Source organism: Lissotriton vulgaris, chromosome 3_1 (genome assembly GCF_964263255.1).
Source record: "Lissotriton vulgaris chromosome 3_1, aLisVul1.2, whole genome shotgun sequence".
NCBI lineage: Eukaryota > Metazoa > Chordata > Amphibia > Caudata > Salamandridae > Lissotriton > Lissotriton vulgaris.
Window position 1 is genome coordinate 561924897 of NC_141689.1, and position 20292 is coordinate 561945188.

General features: G+C 43.6%; 1 protein-coding gene across 1 annotated transcript in view; it reads left to right on the forward strand.

The window, feature by feature from the left end:
• The window catches only part of LOC147726801 (V-type proton ATPase subunit S1-like protein), a 186774-nt gene that overhangs the window by 69881 nt on the left and 96601 nt on the right, over positions 1 to 20292 (forward strand). The window contains exon 4 of the mRNA XM_086962992.1: positions 5995 to 6236. Within this exon, the coding sequence (XP_086819118.1) occupies positions 5995 to 6236 (242 nt within the window). The remainder of the gene's footprint in view (positions 1 to 5994; positions 6237 to 20292) is intronic.

Below are 20292 nucleotides of genomic sequence, written 5' to 3' on the forward strand. Positions count from 1 at the left end.
GTTACCAGGTTTCTAGTGTACACTCTAACAATGCAAGTTATTTTTCCATTTGCAGCTTAGTCCCCCATATTTTGATGATATACCCATCAAATTGAAAGCTTCCCATTCTACTGCGCAGGTCTCTTTGTGTCCCAATTATCTTACAAGTATCTGTAAATGATATCCTTTTAGAGAAGAACCATAAGGCTACCATTGGTAACCGAGATGAGACATTTAAGAGCTTTGCCTGAGTCCTACTTTTAATTTAATGGTCCCACTCTTCACAACACTAGTCAGGACAGGGGTTAACCATCTAAAGCTACATTACATTCTTGATAGTCTCACTCAGGGACTCATTCTGTGTTCCTCAGTATAATGCGGTGGCAGTAACACACCCAGTATCTCCAGTACCGAGTGCTTTAATTTCTGGGTGTATAAGCATATAATTCTGAGTTTTCCAGTTCAGAATGAAGCATTATATTTGGAACCAGAGATTTACAATCTAATAGCTACATATTTTGCGTAATAAGCAGTTTTCCAATTAAAATGTTGTCAGATGAGTGGAGTGTCCTGCAAAACTCCCATTTGAGCCTGCCTAGTTAGTCCCAAATTTCTTAAACTGGAACCGTCAAAGTTCTAATGATGGTGGTGATGCTCCAATCACATCTTTGGCTAGACCAAAAGACTCCTTTTGGATCTTCCCTGAATTGAGGCAGTTTGGCTTCTTTTACATCAGTGATGCCAAGCGCATATTACAACAGCACTATACTATTGAATTAGTCCAGGGGTCTTCAAACTGTGGGGTGCGACCCACAAGGGGGCCGTGGAGCGATGCAAAGGGGGTCACACCTTCACAGTTACACTTCTGCCCAGGCCCAAGGGCTTCAGCCCCCCTCCTCCCTCATCGTGTGTCTCAGCCGGGCTGCTGCTGCAGTGAAACTCGAGCTGCTGGGGGCTCGGCTGGGCAGTGTCTGGAGTCATCTCCAGCCCCCTGAGTTTTTCACAGGTCTTTAAAGACCATTTGCATATTTACATGCCTTTGTGAACTGGTTACAGAGACCTCGTTTTTTTGCCTGGTTCCAGTAGCCCCTGGGTCCCCGCTCTGCCTGTTCCTTACATTTGTATTTTACAATTACTGTTGTACTGTGAGAATGCATTTAATGAAAAGGAATATAAAGTCGGGTGGCCAAAGGAAAAATGCCTGCCTTTTTTGTTTAAAGAGCCTGGAAAGACCTCTTCTTGACACTTAATAGACGTTTAAATGCAAAAGTATGTATGCATTCCCTATGTGACTTGTCTGTCTTTTTTCTCTTTGTCAGTCATGAATCATTAAGGCAGCCCTAGAACACAATTAACAGTGCTTTCTATTTATATTTGCTGTTCAAGGTATGCACAGATAAGTGCTGAAAATACAGCTTTAGGTGACTGCTTAATTTTGTACCGACTGGGCCATCAAAATAATCGGCTGGCAACCCTAACCATAGGACTGTAAGTTTGTTGCAGGATCAGCACATTATTTATTTCCCCCACCCTTGATTAATGCCGCAATAGTTTAACTTAGATCTTAAACCCTACGCTGCCGTCAATAACATGATGAGTTACTTCAAGTGTCTGGGAATGCACCCTGCATTTAGACAACTCGCTCCTCATTCTCGCCCTTCACTTTTATGTTCACCCTGCACTCACACTGATCAACCTGCACTCACACTGATCACTATGCACTCACACCATTCACTCACTCACCCTGCACTCACAGTGATCACTCTGCACTCAAAATGCACTTGCGCTGTTCACCCTATACCTCAAGTGTCTGGGAATTCACCCTGCATTTAGACAACTCGCTCCTCATACTCGCCCTTCACTTTCACGCTCACCCTGCACTCACAGTGATCACTCTGCACTCACAATGCACTTGTGCTGGTCACCCTATACCTCACCCTGCAGTCACACAAGTACACTACTCATCCTGCACTCCTGTGACACTGCACTCACCTGTCTCCCTCACTGCTCAATATGCAACTCACTCAAACAAGCCCATCAGTAATCATACATTCATTCGTCCCATTCTGAACTTGCATTCGCACCTAAATTCATAAATTCATACGCCACCTCACTCACCCTGCTGTCACTCCTCTTACCCTAATCTCACACTGTTGTATCTCTCACCATGAACTCACATGGGCACTCTTGTCACCCACACAGTGTGCAGAGGGTTAATGTGCCTGCTACAAAGAACGTGTACCATGCAGATCAAAGAACTGAGTGTGAGTAAACTATGAGTAGCGCTATAACAAAATTAAATGTTTTTCAGAAAGGTGCTATAAAGAGATGAGGTGCATTGTTGGTGAGTGGCAGTGTAGAAATTCATGGAGAAGGAGGAAGCTGGGGTTGGGGCTCCAAAAAAGACTGTTGCACCGTGTGCGACCAGTGTTAGGACCAGCCCTCGCTGGAAGTGTTAGTCTCCTCCGAATTTCTGATCTAGTGACTCCCCTGCTTCTGGGTATTATTATTATTTACATTTGTAGTGCGCTACTGCTACCAAAAGATGTCCTGGGGCTAATAACCATCTGCTGCCTGTAGGCAAATGAGAAACACAGAAGGAGAACCAGCCAAATGGGGTAACCTACAGAGCATAGAGAACGTTTTTTATATCTTCCTAAAGGATAATAGATTCTTGGTGGAGCGAAGCAAAGGGGGGTGCAATTTCCATAACTGCGCGGCCTGCTCCAAAACAGCGAGAGAGACAACTCATGCCTTCTTGATATAGGGAACAATAAGCAGAGTGGCACAGGCCGAGAGGAGCATACGGATCCGGCCCGTATGCTTGGTGAGGAGATATGAGGATGAGAGAGGACAGCAAGGGAGTGAGAGAATTCGATTGAAGAGGTCAGGGATGAGGAGAAATGTGAATCGCCGAAGAGAAGTGTGGACACACAAGAAGTGAGTGTGAGCCAAAGGTGAGGGCTTCTGTTAGAACAAAGGGGAGATGTGAAAGTTGAATGGGGGACTGAAAAGGTGTAAGATAAAAATAGTCAAAAATTTGAATGGAGAGACGAGGTGAATGAGAAGTGCTGAGGGGCACAGGTGGTGACGGGGCAAGAGAGGCCATGAGATAAATGCGAGAGACTGTTAGAGATAAGGGCAGTGAAAATAGAGAATGGCAAGAGGTGATTAAACGTGAAGTGAGAGGTTGAATGGGGAGAGTTCAGAAGTTGTACAAAGGGGTGAAAGAAAATGGCCAGCAAAGTGAGAGAGGAATCGTGGTTAGGAGAGGAGAGAGTGGTGGAAGAGAGGGGGTGAGAGGAAAGCTGCATGGGTAAACTGCTTAACTCTGCACAAAACCTCCAGGTTTTCAAGGGACCCCTACTTCTCCTGGCCAGGGCCAGGTGAGCGTCTAATGTGGCAGCACGTATTCCTGCGGAGTGGAAGGCCCTTCTCAAAGGTTGACTAGAAATCTTTCTGATGTTAATTGCTGAATTTTGGTTATAAACGGGTACTGATGGGGTGAAATCTTTCCTCAGTGTTACTGTGTATAAAAAATGTCGAAATAAAGAAGCAATGCTATACCAAAATATGCGGCATCACATAACATTACTTACATTTTCTTCCCACGCTATTTAGTCAAGCCTGTCGCGTAATTTGGTCCTCACCCGCCTCATAATTCTAATAGCCCTGCCTACAGGTTTAGAAGTTTTTGTCAGGAGGGGGTCCTTACGCCTCAAAATGTTGACAGGGGGGTCTCGGCATCCAAAAGTTTGAAGACCTCTGAATTAGGCACTGCCAAATGAGTATTACATTTTGTAGTGCTTATGCTTTACTTTACTCTTTCAAATTGTTACACCTATTGGCCTTAGAGTGGTCTTCCCCAAGCCTTTTGCCATCACCCTCCTCTTTTTCTGAATTTGTTTCTGCTGGCTTTAGGAATTTGTGTACTTTACCAGTGCTAACCAGTGCTAAAGGGCTTGTACTCACGCCCTAAAACCTGGTAAAAGTGGCTTACACCTGACTGGCATATTTCATTTACTTATAAGTCCCTAGTAAAATAGAATACGATCTGCCCAGGGCTGGTAAAATTAAATGCTACTATTGGGACTGTAGCACTTATTGTGCCATCCACTTAAGTATCCCCTTAAAACGTGTCTCAGGACTGCCATTGCAAACTGCTGGCAACCTTAAACTGCCAACTCGACTTGGCAATATAACTCTCTTGCCAAGCCTAGAACTCCCCGTTTTTTATTACATACAAGTCACCCCTCAGGTAGACATTAGACAGGTCATATGGTAGGGTGCATTGTAATTTAAAAGTTGAGCATGTACTTTGAAGTTTTATGTGTCTAGTGAAAAACTCCTAAATTCTTATTTCACTCTTGTTAGGCTTACTTCTCCTCTGGGGTAACATTGGGCTACCTTTTTCTGTTTAATAAATGTAACTTCTTTTAGGAAGCAAGTAGGAAAGTCATGTTGGGTGTTTGAGAATTTGTAATCTAAAATCCTCTTAAATAGTAAAAGTTGCAATTTAAAATATGCCACTTTTAGCATTTTGCTGCCCTATTTGGTGCCTCCACCTTGTTCCCACTTGACTAGCATTTGGGCTTTGTATATTCCTCTCAGACAGCCGCAGAATAGAGGGATTAGGTGTGCCTGAATGGGCCATCACTGGCGGGTTGGGGGAGGAGCTGGGCACAGACCCACTTTTAAGTTACAAGTTTGCTCCCTGCTTTCACACAAAGGACTTTACACTATTTTTTATCAAAATCCTTAAAATTGCATTGCATATCTCCAGTTCTACTAATTGTACTTTTGACATTTTGGTGTCAAATAATATATAAAATGTACTGTATTTTTCTAAATTGATGTTGGATCTTTCTTGTGTTGTGTTGCTGCTTATGTACTGCATACATACTTTACAAATTGCCTCTAAGTTGAGTCTGACTGCTTTGTGTGCCAAGTTACCTAGGGTTAAGCACAGGTTAATTTAGTGACTTTAGTAGTTCTTGAGCAGGGTTTACACACCAATCAACTAGCAACCCAAATTCTTACAAAAATGCCTACTGATCAGAGTTAACAATACTGGCTTTTGTGTGATTCAAAAAAAACGTCTGGGTGGCAACCCTAGCTAGATCAGGTATTGTGGCCCTTAGCCCAGTTTGTTTTGCCTCACATGCCTGCAAAAATGGAGTATTTCTGTTTTTCACCAATTTTTATGGTGACATAGGCTTTAAAATATTTAGTCACCAAAAATTTCTCAAAAAAATAGTCCAATGAGTCTAACCAAACGGTGTTGCATGAAAGGGCACAATCCGGCATTATGAGTCACTTTTTTTTAGAGTGCCCAGGCCTAATTGTGATCCCAATCTGACCCTGCAAACAACTATGCAAAGTGCACGCTGTACTTAGTGTGCGATGCACTCCAAGTATGGGCTAGTTCGCCAGCGAGCATAAGCACTAGGTTAACAGGGAAATCAACATCTGACTATCACATAATTACGCCATGCATGACTTCCACTGGGCTGAACTTCCCCACAAATGCAAAAACAGACCATTGGAAATTATTCCTTGTGTTTTATTAGTAATGCATAAATATTAGCCCTATGTTGATTAACAAAGAAATGTGAACTGTAGCAATAGGTTTGTCATGATACTTATGTAAATCTTTTATCAAGGAACTAAAACATGCCCATCTAATAAAGAGCTGAAGAAAAAAAATTGTTGACCACCGCTGTTACTCGGTTACAAACACACATTCTGCTTCAATGTGAGGACCAAGATGTGTGCGGCCCAGCTCATACTTCCATTTTAGTAATTTTGTTTCTTTTACATTCCAAGACTCAACCTATAAACAAAGAGAACATGAATTTTAGGTTATAAGTCCTTCTTCATGAGACACCATGTAACTTATTATTTACTTACAAAGGTTTACCTATGATTGTGTATCTAAACTTGTATAAGACAATGAAACAGAAACAAATGTTAATCTCTCAATGTCCAGAAACAGCTTATTTTTTTCTTTAATAGAGGAAAGACTACAACATCAGTAGAAAAGACAAGGCAGAAAGTGCAATAAAAGAGGATCCGGACCACAGGCACAGCACTCCTGTCAATTTCACAGTTGATGGACAGCCCTGCATACTTTTCGAGGCCAGAAGAATAATGATCAAATTCAAAAATCAAACGCAGCTGGATCTCACTGACAAAACGTTTGGAATCCATGCCACGGTGGATGTTGGTGACTCGAACTGCAGTGAAGAGATTGCTGTGTAAGTGCACACTGTGTTGTGTTGATTTGTGGGCTCGTGTCCTTATTTGAAAGGTGAACAGGACGAGTGAGTCTACAAGATATTTATCTATTCAATAAATGTAGAAGATGTGTGATATCAAGACTAATAGAAAGGCAGGATCAGTTATACCATCACAATATGATTAGAAATGACACCTGACACGGCTGTCAAAATCGTTAACATTTCAGAAGGTTTGAATGCTTTATATCATAGGAGGTTATTTATTTGTACCTTAGTAGAAAACCACCACAGGCAACGACTTTCTCAGCGCCAAAAGCACAACTTCATACACTAGCCAGATGTTCTCAATATTCGTATACAGAAGTCATATATACTAAGAAGCTGTCCCACTCTATTGTTAAAGGGTACAACAAATTGTCATCTAGTCTTCAGAGTTGTCATGCTCTTTTGAACACTGATAATAAATCTATGCAGCTATTGCCTCAAAACGTGCCAAAATATGTTGTGCCTGTGCTTAGACATCAGCAAAGGAATTGTGCATTGGGCCAAAGGGGGGCGCAGCACAGATCCAAAAAACCCTCTATATGTGTGAAAAAGGCTGCTTTATTGAAGACAGGTGCACTTCACAAACATGTTCCTTGGCCTTTGCCATACAAAACTAAACCTCGCTATACATTTGTTCAGCTACCTTGCCTTCTGCCCCCACCCCTAAGGTTTCCCCTTTTTCCTTTCCTTGCAACTGTTTATAAACCCCCACTCAGTCCTTAACTGTTGAACTTTAACCGTGTGACCTCTTACCTACCTCCCAAACCATCTACCTAACTAAGCATTTCCTATGTCAACTTCCCCTTATTGCCTGCTCCCGGAGTAATTTGTTCCCAACCATAAACTTAACCTGTAAACATATAAAAACTATTTACAAAACACCACTCACTTGCTTTAAGCAACAACCAAAGTACAACTTCCTCCCTAGCGCACCTGTGTCCAGCAAAGCTGCCAGCCCTCTCCTCTAACTATCTCGGCTACCCCAAACACCTCGCTCCCACCCCCATCAGAAGGGAGGGCGGGTGGAAAACATTCTTCAAATGACCCTGCCTACCCCGACCTACAACTGGCTCCTGTGTCACCTTACTAAAATGGTGACGCGGCATACAAAATGTCCAGTTATTAAACCTCTGCTCCCTCTGCCCAAAAAGGGAGCCCAATGAGCCAGATTGGGCTCTGGGCTGCAGCACTGCCCCAAATACCCCGGAGGGGGCAAGCCTCCCTCCGGTCAACCGCCCTTCCAAAGCCCCATTATGCACAACATTCTGAAACTAACAATAAAATAGGGGTCTCATATAAAAAGAGGAGTCTCAGGGTCAATACATCTGGATTCTAGGAAGTGAGGGAGACAAGATATAAGCAGAAGGCACAAGAAAAATACAAGCTAGTTTCGGCACAATCCCTTTGCCTTCACCATCTACTGAAATCGTCATGACTTTTTGGAAACTTTTCCCTAACTCTAAAGCTTTCTACATGCCCATTCTCCTGTAGAGATATTGTGATAATCTGTTCTTGAACTCTGAGCAGTGAGGACTTCACAGCAGATGAAAGTTCTCAGGGACACCATGTTATAGAGGGAATGGAAGAGCCGAGGCAGATGAAGCAAACATTTTGTATGTGTTGTGCATAAAGAATTTGAGAAAAGTAGGGAGGTAGCTGACTGAGGAGCCCTGTTGCAAAACAAAACAAAACAATTTAAAATTGAGGTTGTGGAGCATTTTATGTAGGTTAAGAATAGATGCAATGCTCTATCACAAAATTCTCTGCCATGCAAGTATTTAGGAAACTTTCTTTGTTTTGTCCCACTGCAGAAAATGCATTGGCTAAGGAGCTAAACCTTTTTTCAGTGGAGATTTCCCAAACGTCTGTGACTGGACACAAAATCTGTGCTTTATGGTATGCGCCTAAGCCTATTTTGTGGGAATAGCTGTATGTGTCTAGTCATCTACCATCAATCTAGTACTGTACACATCCCAGGAATGACTACAGTGTCGAAGAAACTATGAGCCAAATGTACAACGTTATAGTTTACGGCCTTAAGTTTGCGACAAGTATATAATTTTGCAAACTGATCTATTTGGCCAATTTGCAAAACACCAAATCGGAGGCGGTATCAGAACAAACTAACTAATTAATGTTCTATAGACATGTTGCAAATTGTGACTCCCTCCTGCTGGCTGCAAAAAGCAAGAATGAATGCCTGCAAAAACAGACTACTATGCCTATCTTTGCATTTCAGAATTTAAATGGTTTATTTTTTCAAGCAGCCTGATTTTCTTTAAAAAAAGAAAATGGGGCTGTTTTTGAAAAAACTAACAACTTTTTCAGTTTTCATATATGTCTATATGTGTTGAGATATATATATATATATATCTGCACCTCGAAAAATATGGTATATGTAATTGAATGCAGATGTGGTGTCAAATACATAGGCAGCACAACATGCATGTTGAAAAAGAGAATCCTTGAGCATATCCGTGCAGTGAAAAAAAAAACATGCTGTATGCAACTGCCAAACACATAAGTGCCTGCCAAAATGGAGACTGGAGAGCAATGAAATTTTATGGTTTGAAAATGCTGTCAAAAATGGAAAGAGAAGGTGACACTGTCCGCAAACTACGGCAAATATAGTCCCGCCTTATCATCCGACTTCGAACCAAAATTCTTAGAGGCATGAACTTTGGAGAGGACCTCCATATACATCTAGAGTGACTGTAACAAAAACCAGCAAAAGCTTAAATGAAAGGGGTACTAAACCCGACACTTAAACCAAATGTAGTATGGCACTAATCCTGTACTAATTAATGAACTAAAAACCCTGCCCATGTGAATTAACATGTGACGTAATGTACTTGACAGTGTAAATGTAAAAATCACACCAGTCTTTCTTTTCATGGGATTTTAAATCAATTTTTGTTCCAAACTACGTATCCCATAATGCCACCAAGGGCTAATATGGGCTAGTATTTAAATGAAAATGGTAGAAGGACTTACTGACCGTGACCAAAGCCTTGTGTGGCTGAAACGCGTTGTTGGGGTGAAGCGCTAATTAAAAGGCTTCAGTAAAGTATCCGGTTGTGCCGCCTCTTTTGTGATACAAAATTAACTTTGGGTCAAGATCCGACGCCTGGGTTGAGCACACACTGTGGAGCGCACTCGTGGACTGCAGGATCACATTGTGGCAATATATATATATATATATATATATATATATATATATATATATATATATCATGTAACAATATATGTAACATTATTATTTACTACTATGAAAAGCATGTATATATACATATATATATATATATATATATATATATATATATATATTACCTACTGGCGGTCGCCAGTAGGTATATATAGTTAGGATTTTTTCCCTATGGGATTTCTGAAAATTCTATGTCTAATAACGTTGGCGTTTGTGGACGGAATCGGCTGAAATTTTCGGGAAAATGGCACATTTTGTTTCTGAGCAGCTCCTGGAAATTTGGGGGGGGGGTCGTCAAGGGGGGGCCGAGAAAAAAGGGGGGTCCCAAAACGCGTTTTTCCCATGTTAATTTCCATAGGGCGGTAGGACTCACTTTTAGCCCGAACGGCTGAATGGATTTCCACGAAACTTGGCAAAATTGTAGGGACTGTTAGCCCGATGTGCCTTTGCTAGGTCTCAATATATGTGCTTCAGTGGATTTTGAGAAATTAACGTTTAAATCAAGATATATATCTGTAACAGCGCTCCGGGCAGCGATCCGGTTAGCGAACTTTTCGCGTATCGGAACTTTGCGAAGCGAAGCTGATTGGCTCTCCAGTGTCTGTCAACATTCTAAACAGTCCGGAGCGGCCGCCATCTTGTCTCTCGGTAGGATCGAGAGACAAGAGGAGGCCAAAACAAAGGGGGAAATGAAGGAAAGGGGGCAAGGTAGACCCCTTCTGACCCCCTAGGATTGATGAGGGGGATATTATAGAGCCACGCGGGGCCCCAAAAAAAAAAAAAAAAAAATCCGATTTTTTCGCCGTAGAGACGCGTCTTGGTAAGCGAACCGGGCAGCTAACCGGGCAGCTAACCGGGAAGCTAACCGGCAGTGTAACGGGAGTCTGAGGAGTAGCTGATTGGCTGTCAACATTGTAAACAGTCCGGAGCGGCCGCCATCTTGTCTCTCGGTAGGATCGAGAGACAAGAGGAGACCAAAACAAAGGGGGAAATGAAGGAAAGAGGGCAAGGTAGACCCCTTCTGACCCCATAGGATTGATGAGGGGGATATTATAAAGCCACGCGGGGCCCAAAAAATCCGATTTTTTCGCCGTAGAGACGCGTCTTGGTACGCGAACCGGGCAGCTAACCGGACAGCTAACCGGGAAGCTAACCGGCAGTGTAACGGGAGTCTGAGGAGTAGCTGATTGGCTGTCAACATTGTAAACAGTCCGGAGCGGCCGCCATCTTGTCTCTCGGTAGGATCGAGAGACAAGAGGTGGAAAAAAAAAAAGGTGTAAATGAATGAAAGGGGTAAGGCAGACCCCTCCTGAACCCCTAGGATTGATGAGGGGGCTATTAAAGTTCCCTGCGGGGCAAAAGAAAAAAAAAATTGCGATTTTTTGCGGTAAAGGTGCTTCCTGGTACGTTAACCGGGCAGCTAACCGGCAGCGTAACGGGAGTCCGACATATTGTGTTTTTTGAACGTTTGTGATATGTGCTCGTGTGGATTTTGTCTAATTAAGGTTAAAAAAATATATATATATCTTTAAGCGTGTTCTGGCGCGCTTACGTTTTGGGTTTGGTTTGCGCTGCAGAGACGATACGTCACGGTTATGCGATGCATCATGAGGCGTCTCACGGGCTACGTGATACGTCACTTAATAAAGAATATATTTTACAGCTATAGATATTAGCTTTTAAAAAACCAATGAAATTCACAGAAAAAACCATAGGTTATAGACCATATATAGTTAGGAATTTGCATTTACAAAACCTTGAAAATTCACTGAAAAAACCATAGGTTATAGACCATATATAGTTAGGGATTAGCATTTAAAAAACCTTATTTTATTTGCACAAAACCATTGAAATTCCATATATAGTTAGTTGCACTAACTATATATCGCGGACCCGCAATCCACTGCTAATGATGTCACATATTACATCATTCATGACATGGTCAGTGACATCACTGATGACATCACTGATGACATCTCAAATGACATCACTGATGACATCACTGATGACATCTCAAATGACATCACTGATGACATCACTGACATCTCATTTGACATTACTGATTACATCACTGATGATATCATTTATGTGATAATCCATCTTCAGACTCTAATATAACCTTAGATACACTCAGTGTAAACAGGCACTCACAGACTGTCACACATCCATGGAGTTACTCACACACCTAGTCAGTCATGCAAAGAATCAATCACATCTCCATTTCCTCAACTATACAGTTATACACACCTTACCTATTCAAACATATAGTAACACATATTTACTCTCTTATACAATCCTTGATACAAGTTCACAATGATTCATACAGCCACTCACACATTCACTGGCTCTTATGTTCAGTTATTTATATATGTCAACTCTCACATGGAGTGTGTTTTACATATGTACTTACTTTGACATGTAGCACTGAGATATCCATTCACTCACCAATATACTCATGCACACAGTCAACTGTCCATACAGCTGTTTCTACATGCACTTTTGAACCCATACACCTAGGGAATCAACTGCTCACACATCTATGCACAGAGTTATACACCTCCCAGCCACCCACACACATACTCAGTCTCCCATACAAATACTTGGGCAACCATTCAATAACCCATATAGTTACTGATATAGCTACTGATTTAAACACGCAGCAGTTTACAGAACAACATAAATAATGATTGCCAAATTAAGACACTTTAATCACTAACCCATACACTCAGTGAGACACATTTAATCATTCTCTCATACAGTCAGTCATGCACCTACTAAATCCTTCATCCAGACACTTATACATCCACTCATTCTTCAATATGTAAGACATATTTTAACTTTACAGAAACATACAGTCACTGGGTGTTGTCATCAGTGATGTCATCAGTGATGTCATTTGAGATGTCATCAGTGATGTCATCAGTGATGTCACTGACCATGTCATGAATGATGTAATATGTGACATCATTAGCAGTGGATTGCGGGTCCGCGATATATAGTTAGTGCAACTAACTATATATGGAATTTCAATGGTTTTGTGCAAATAAAATAAGGTTTTTAAATGCTAATCCCTAACTATATATGGTCTATAACCTATGGTTTTTTCAGTGAATATATATATATAGATATATATATTTGAGCGAAAGCCAGTTGCTGAGAAATCAAACTCACTGGAGCCGTGGCCTCTATTTGCAGTAGACTTTATTAAAGCAAACTGGTGCCCAACGCGTTTCGGAGTTCCTTCACTCCTTGTTCACGGGTAAAGTAATGCTGGTGCCATTAACATTTAAAGATACAGCGTTCCCATTAGTAATAGACATAGATTTTTTTTTATATACATCTGTAAACTGATTTTGTATCGTTAACAATATTATGCTTTGCAGTGATTTAATGGCCGATAGACAACCAGCATAATATGTATTTAATGACGTATTTATGCAAACTATACATTTCCAACAGTTTACTAAAATAAACCCAAAGTTGGGTAAAGCATCATATGCCCTGATATCAGATGCTAAACTCAAACACTGGTTACAGCCCGAGTAATACATTGTAGTCCAATCTTCCCCAAGTGGGGTAAATCAAAACAAAGGTTGCCAAATGTGTAACTGTCCAAAACATAAAGACAATCGCTTCTGGGCTATACATCAAGTGTTGTCTCAAAGGAAATTCATGAGATTTCAGTAATGTGCCATTATCGGATATAAACTCTAGTCGTGCTCAAGTGAGCAATGTATTCACATAATCAACCGCAGTAGTCAAAAACGATCTTCTCCTCTGTAACAAAACCAAACATAGGAAATTACTAAAATAATAGGAACTGCTGTGTGCAACATAAATAAGTGAAAAAGGCTCGTAAAAACATATTCTTTAAAAGACAGCAAACGTAGAGATAGTACCAGGTTCTATAATAAGTTTCAAGAGTTATCTTAAGTGAATTGACATTTCCTCGTCCAGATTTAAGCCAAAAGGGCTTACTGTGTTGTATTTTATTATCATTTTAGACTCCAGCTTTCGTAACTCTAATGTACGATTCCCACCTCTGTCCCTCAGAGGGACGGAATCAAGTACACAGAATTTCAAAAGGTTTTGTTTTGTTTGTGTACTAAAAAGAAATGGCGAGCCATCGGGTATTGTTTGTCATTTTTTGCAATTGCTCTTAACCCCTTCGATGCTGATGACGAGCTCAGCTCGTCATCAGCCACGGGGGGTGTGTGCGGATGACGAGCTGAGCTCGTCATCTAACGCGGCTTTTAGAAAAAAGCCGCGTAGGGCGAAAATAACCGCTGCAGCGATGCGGTTAAATGCTCTAAAATGCGTAATTTGACCTTATTGATAGTACTTCCACTGTAAAATAAATTACATGGGCATTTTAGTGCATAGACTGCATAATCGGTTTCACAAGTGAAATGTTTGCTGATTTTAAATGCTGGTTTATCCTTACAGAGTTTCAGTGATTTACAATTATTACTGTACCTACAAGCTTTACACTTAGCACATGTAAAGAAACCTTGTACAGGATTTAGTTTTTTGGTGTCTATGATGTTACCGGACATAAGGGTATCCTTCAAAGATTTAGCTTTTCTAAATGTCATTGAAGGATAATCCCCAATGCTCTCCTTCAGGTCATCATCCATTTTTAAAATTTCCCAAAATTTCAGCAGGCTTTTGCTTACCTCCCATGCCTGGGTATTATAAGTTGTTATGAATCTCATCTGTTTTTTTTTTACTCTTTCGGACTTTTCTTAATAAAGAGGTCCTCCCTTTGCAATTTTGAGACTTTTTCCATAGCTGAATTAATTGTAGCCTTACTGTAGCCCCGTTCACTGACCTGAGTACCATTGTTTTTTTTCTCTTTTTTTCTCTTCCTTATAGTCTTTTTCAGTGCTACAGTTCTGTTTGGCTCTCAACAGTTCACCAAACGGAATACTGTTTATCAAATTTTTAGGGTGGATTTTCGATGTAACTTACTGCAGATTTTATTATATTCAATTTTTAGATTCAAATCTAAAAACTGTATTCGGTCGGTACTTATCTCACTGGTGAATTGGAGATTAAGGTTATTGTCATTCAATGTTTGTACAAATTCTTCCGCCTGACTTCGATTGCCATCCCATATGCAAAAGATGTCATCAATGTACCTGACCCAGAGGACGACATGATCTGGATATTGTTTGATGTTCCGGAGAACCTGCTCCTTCCACCAGCTGAGGTAGAGACCTGCAAAGCTGGGGGCGAAGCAGGTTCCCATCGCCGTCCCCTGGGTCTGTCTGTATAGAACTTTATTGAACAAGAAAAAATTGTTTTTTAAACAGATCGAAATCATTTCCAAAAACATTTCAGAATGTAAAAGGAATGATATTGACCTCCCCTTTAAGAAATGTCTGCATGTGTCTACACCTTTATCCTGTGGCATTTTTATGTTTCTTTGGCAGCAAATATAATCCGGGTATTTCTCCTGTTCTAGGATACCCTGATCTTGCCATTCTAGCAATTTATCATGTACATCTCTATTTGCAATTATGACATTGCAAATAGAGATGTACATGATAAAAATGCCACTACACCACCAGGGAGACCTATTGTTTCCTCACGGGGTAGTTCCTTGGAAAATATGCCCAGATATGTGGACCATTTCTTGCAACCTTCGTGCAAGGATTGTCGGCATATATCAAAGACACCAGGGACTTCTTGATAAAAATTCAGAATATTATATGGAAAAAGGCTATCTGTTGTTAAGCTTGGACGTATGCAGCTTGTCCAGTATTGGACTGGGCCATTGTTCCAGGCTCCAACCCGGGTTGAGTTCCTTGCCGGGCAGCCATGGACCGCGTGACCACGCAAGTCCATCCCGGTAGTCCCAGCATTTCGGTGTGGGCTTGGAACTCCACCTCTTTCCAGGTGGTATACTCCAGATCGTTTCTGAGCAGACACTCGACTGGCATGGCTGGGCTTACTGCGACTCTCAACGGGCCAGAGACCCCTCCCCACTTAAAGGGAACCTGGGCCACATGGTAGTGACCCACACGGTTGTCAGCCAACACAACCTTGTGGAATACATCAGGGATCACTTGCTCCGGTGACCCCAGCTGTCTCAGTGCAATCGTCATGCTGGCATCCGTGTCCCTCAGAGCCTCCGCCTCCTGCCCGTTAACCCATACCCCCTGCCAATACTTGGCAGTATTCAAGGGTAACTGCGTCTCTGGGACCATCTCTCTATCCCCCACGGAAACTAGGGCCAAGCCTGCCCACTCACCCCCCTCATCCAGGGACAACTCCTCCCCCAGCGCTACACTAGCCACCCCGGGGTCCTTTTGGAGATCCCCCTTGTAGTGTCCAACCTCCCCGCACTCGTAGCACCTGATATTTCTGGGCTGCTGATTTTTGTCAGGGTAAGTGGGTTTCTGGAATCCAGATCGGGGTGGGGAACCTACCCCTTTCCCAGGCGGTCTATTTTGGGGGCCTTTAAAGAACTCCTTCTTATCGCTTCCCTCTCTCCTCTGGGGGAAACCCTGTCCACCTTTCGGGGTGTCTCCCCGTGTCCCTTGTGGGACACCCAAGTGCCAACCCAGGTATGCGCCTCCTCTGCAAGCTCCCGCTGGTTGGTCAGCTTGCGGTCCACCAGGTGTTGGCGCAGCTCTGGAAAACACTTATCAAGAAGGTGCTCCCTTAAAAACAGATTATACAGCCCTTCATAGTCACTCACTTCGCTGCCACGCACTCAACCTTCTAATGCCTTGCGAGCATAATAAAAAAAGTCTACCCAGTTCTGTGTGGAGAGCTTATGGCTGTTGCGGAATCTCTGACGATACCTCTCTGGAGTGAGGCCAAACTTTTTAGGAAGCGCCTCCTTCATGACTAATGGTAATTTGTCTGATCTCCTTTGTCTAAAGTCAAGAGTGTGTCCCTTACTAACGGAGGTATGTACCGATACAGGTCACCCCCGTAACTCTCGGTCACCCCATGGGCCACCAAAGACACCTCATACGCCGCCAACCACTTATCTATGTCATCCCCTACACTAAAACTGGCCACCACCTCCTTAGGTAGGAAAATTTAGGCTCTCGTGGAGCCTCAGCTGGCACATTGCCACCATTCATGTTGCCTTGTGCCCCTATCTGCAATGCTCGGAGCTCCAATTCCTTAAGGCTAAGCTCATGCGCAAGCTTCCTCTCCTCCATAGCTATCCTCTTCTCTTCTCGCTCCTTCTCCATTCTAGCAAGCTCTAGCCTCAACTGCCTCTACTCTTTCCTGTCCTGGTACTCCTCCGCCGATGCACTCCTCCCTGACACAGTACTGCCTGCCCTAGAATATCTTCCTGGCAATGCATTCTCACTAATGTGTACTTGCAGTAGGTTAAGCTCTCCTGGAGCGCCCGGCTCCCCCTGTCCCTCATCCACTCTCCCCTCCAGGTGGGCCATTACCCATGCCCTCTAGGCTTTCTGAAGCTCCTCTCTCTTGGTGCCTCGCTTGATGGACACCGCCATCCCCTGACAGAACTCCCTCAGCTGCGCCACTGTATACATTTCTAGGTTGGCCAGTTCGAAATCCATCCTGACAGGTGGGGCCCCAGACAACCTAAGGAAAGAACACTAGGACGTAGGCAACAGGTTTAACACAGGAGCCTGTGCAATCAATCAGGCAGCGAAGGGCAAATTGTTAGGCTTGCGTTACAATAGGTGTCCAATTGCGGCCCACATTGAATCACTGGAGGGTGTTGCACAACCACAAATCTTTATCCCACCGCTGAACACCAATGTTAGAACTGGGGTAACCAATTCTGACACTGTAGCTTGGCGCGAGGCAGGAAGGCACCTGAAGGCAATGTGTAAAGCAGTGGTGCAACACACACTCGCACTGAGACAGTAACTCGCACGCAATAGACTGACACCACACCAGGTTGTTGTTTAAACCAAGTCTCTTTATCTACTTTTAGTTCAGGAAGGTATCACTTCTTAGATACTAGGCAAATGGAGCTACCAGCTCTCAAACGTCAATTTCATAAAAATAGCGCTTTTGATATTCAGGGACTTCATAGGCAATATCTCTTAAGCAAACATTAGTAAAAGGTAACATCCCCTCTGCACTTCCGCAAAGAGGCAAAACTTTGGGGGGCATGAATACAGTAGCAAAACATTTCCTAGATAGGGAGACATCAAAGTAACATATACAAAATTCATTATATTCTCCTCTTAATAAAGGCAAGGTTTCACGTAGGATGGGTCATCAAGGTACACTTCAGGGGCATGCATAAAACATCATCAACTTAGCACTTGTAGCATATGGTGAAGATCAGGACTCAGCATTGTTAAAGGCAGTTCTGTACTGAATTTAGGGGAAGCCCTAAAGGCGAATGGCAGTTCTATGCCCAGTCCGATCCAGTCCGCGGCAGCTCCACAAAAGGGGTTAAATGGGGCCCTCTCGGCCCAGTTCCAGGCTCCCAGAGAGAGGGGCGGTCACTGGGCTGCCATCCTGTTGTAACTTGGCTCCTCGGTAGCCCCGCTATCAGTATTCCCACAGCCTCCCTCCCGGGTTGTTACCTGAGGCGGCGGTCACTGGCAGGCCCGCGCTGCTTCCACGCTACTCCCCGGGCCCCATGCTGCCTCTGTCCTGGCCTGGGCAGGTCGAGAGAGGGAGCCCCCTCGCTGGTGTTTTGGCTCGGCTTCAGGCCCTCCGGGTCTCGGCACGGCCCGGGAGCCAATGAGTGTGCAACTCTCGGGGGCGCAGCAGCCTCGACCAATGGGAGCACGGCTCACTGGGGGCGAGACCTGTGACGCTGCCGGCGCCCTGGTTGCACCGCAACGCTCCCAAGACAGCCCCAAGGCCTAGCGTGGCCTGCACAGTACCTGCATGAGCCCTGCCCTCGCCTTGGGGGCTGCAGCAGCCCTGCCCTCGCCTTGGGGGCCGCAGCAGGATTCTGGACGCCCGATCTTCTCCGTGGGCCGCCGGGGCCTCAGGGGAGATTGGCGCTCCTGACTTCACGGCTCCTGGGCCGCAGGAGTGATATTGGCCGCAGCGCTTTGGACTCCCACAGCGCAGGGGGCCTCAGAGGTGCTTTTCAACAGATAGCGCTCTCACAAGCACAGCGCTAGATCGCAGGTACCCGGGCTGCGGCAGTGATTGGGGCCTGCAGTGCTATTAGTCACACAGCGCTTGGGTTGCCACACGAACAGGCTCAGGGGAGGGGAATCAGGGCTGGCAACAAGGAGCAGAGTACACTCTTAAAGCGCTTAAGGGGCACAGTTCCTTCAGGATAGTGCTTGGAAGGCACAGTTCTGACAATAGAGCGCTATATAGGCACAGCGCTTTACCTGTTGATCCCCCAGCAGCTTTATATAAAGAACAACGGTTCCAGTGGGGTAATATATACATTCATTAATAAGTACAAAGCACAATGGTGATATCAGCTGAGGGTTCAAAGGGGATGTTAGAGAGAGAGATAAGGCTCAAGACACCAGGGTTCATATCATAATTTAATTTGTATTGTTTTCAAAAAAGTAAATCACGTATAAATTGTACACAATAGGTTTCAAACCGAGCGGAGTGCCCCAAGTGTTTTATCAATAACCATAGAACAAAAAACAGTTGAGTGATAATAAGTGAAAAAATATTTACAAGGTTTCCCAAAAATGTATATTCTCAAGGCAAGCAACCATACAATGATAAGGACAAAGGAATGTTTCAGCGACTATACACAATCGTAGGCGCTGTTTCTGTGGTTCGCTTCCATAAAGCGTTGACGGCGTTTTGCCTCAACTATAGGTAAGGGGTCTTGTCAGGACCAAGGGAATAGGGGACATCTGGAAGATGAAAACAAGGGGGGAATGTATGAGGACTAGGCCATGCTTATAGCTGAGAGAACTATATGGACAGCTAGAGAAGGTAATTACTTGAGTTTCACAAAGCTCATTCACTGTAAGTGAGGTGTGCCAACCATGTGTGTTAAAAACCAGAAAGTAAAAATTACTCAGTGAACCCAGCCGGATTCTTTATCACGATGTAGGATTGAGGGAGAGAAGAAAGAAACCAGTAAGGTGAGGAATCATCTAAATCAGGAATGACTGGATAGGGTAGTGACTGGTGGTACTACTTACCACTGTTAGCGTTGAATGAGCAGTGGATACAATGCGGAGCCGCTGGATTGCTCGATGCGTGAAGACACCCACGGTGGGGCTATGGAATAAGGGTAGTAGGGCCGCTAAAGGCTGGTCGATGTTTGCAGCCCGCAGTGGGGTGGGAATTACCACGGACAATGCCTGCAGAGACATAGGCAAAGTGCATCAAGTCAGCACATGACTGATGCGAGGGGGTCAGGGACGATCAAACTTCATTTGCGGGGCTTACCTTGGGTAATAGGCTCGATCGCTGGTCTCAGTCTGCCTGGATCTAACTGTAGAATGTGGAATAGCGCACCTGTACAACGTACACAAGGGAGTATCGTATAACATAAGGAACGTGCGCAGGCTAAAACATGGAGAGCTGCATGCTCGATCCTGTCTAGGTGCGGGGCGCGCAATGCGCAATGCCACTGGCACGGATGAGTTAGAGTGCTAGGGACTGTGAAACCCGGGGGGGGGGGGGGTATATGTTGAGAGCCATGAGTAAATACACAAGTGACAGTAGATGTATACTAGTAGCGTCAATCACATGTCGGAAAATGCAGTATAAGACCAACTATCTGCAACAATTGCTTTACAGTTATTTGTTGAGAAGTGTGTATAAATAATGAAAACGGTTGTGCCTGTAAAAATGGATATAAGGCCTATTCTATAAATGAAAGGCTTTGCAAAGGATAATTATGGTACAGATAAAGACGGTCCACTT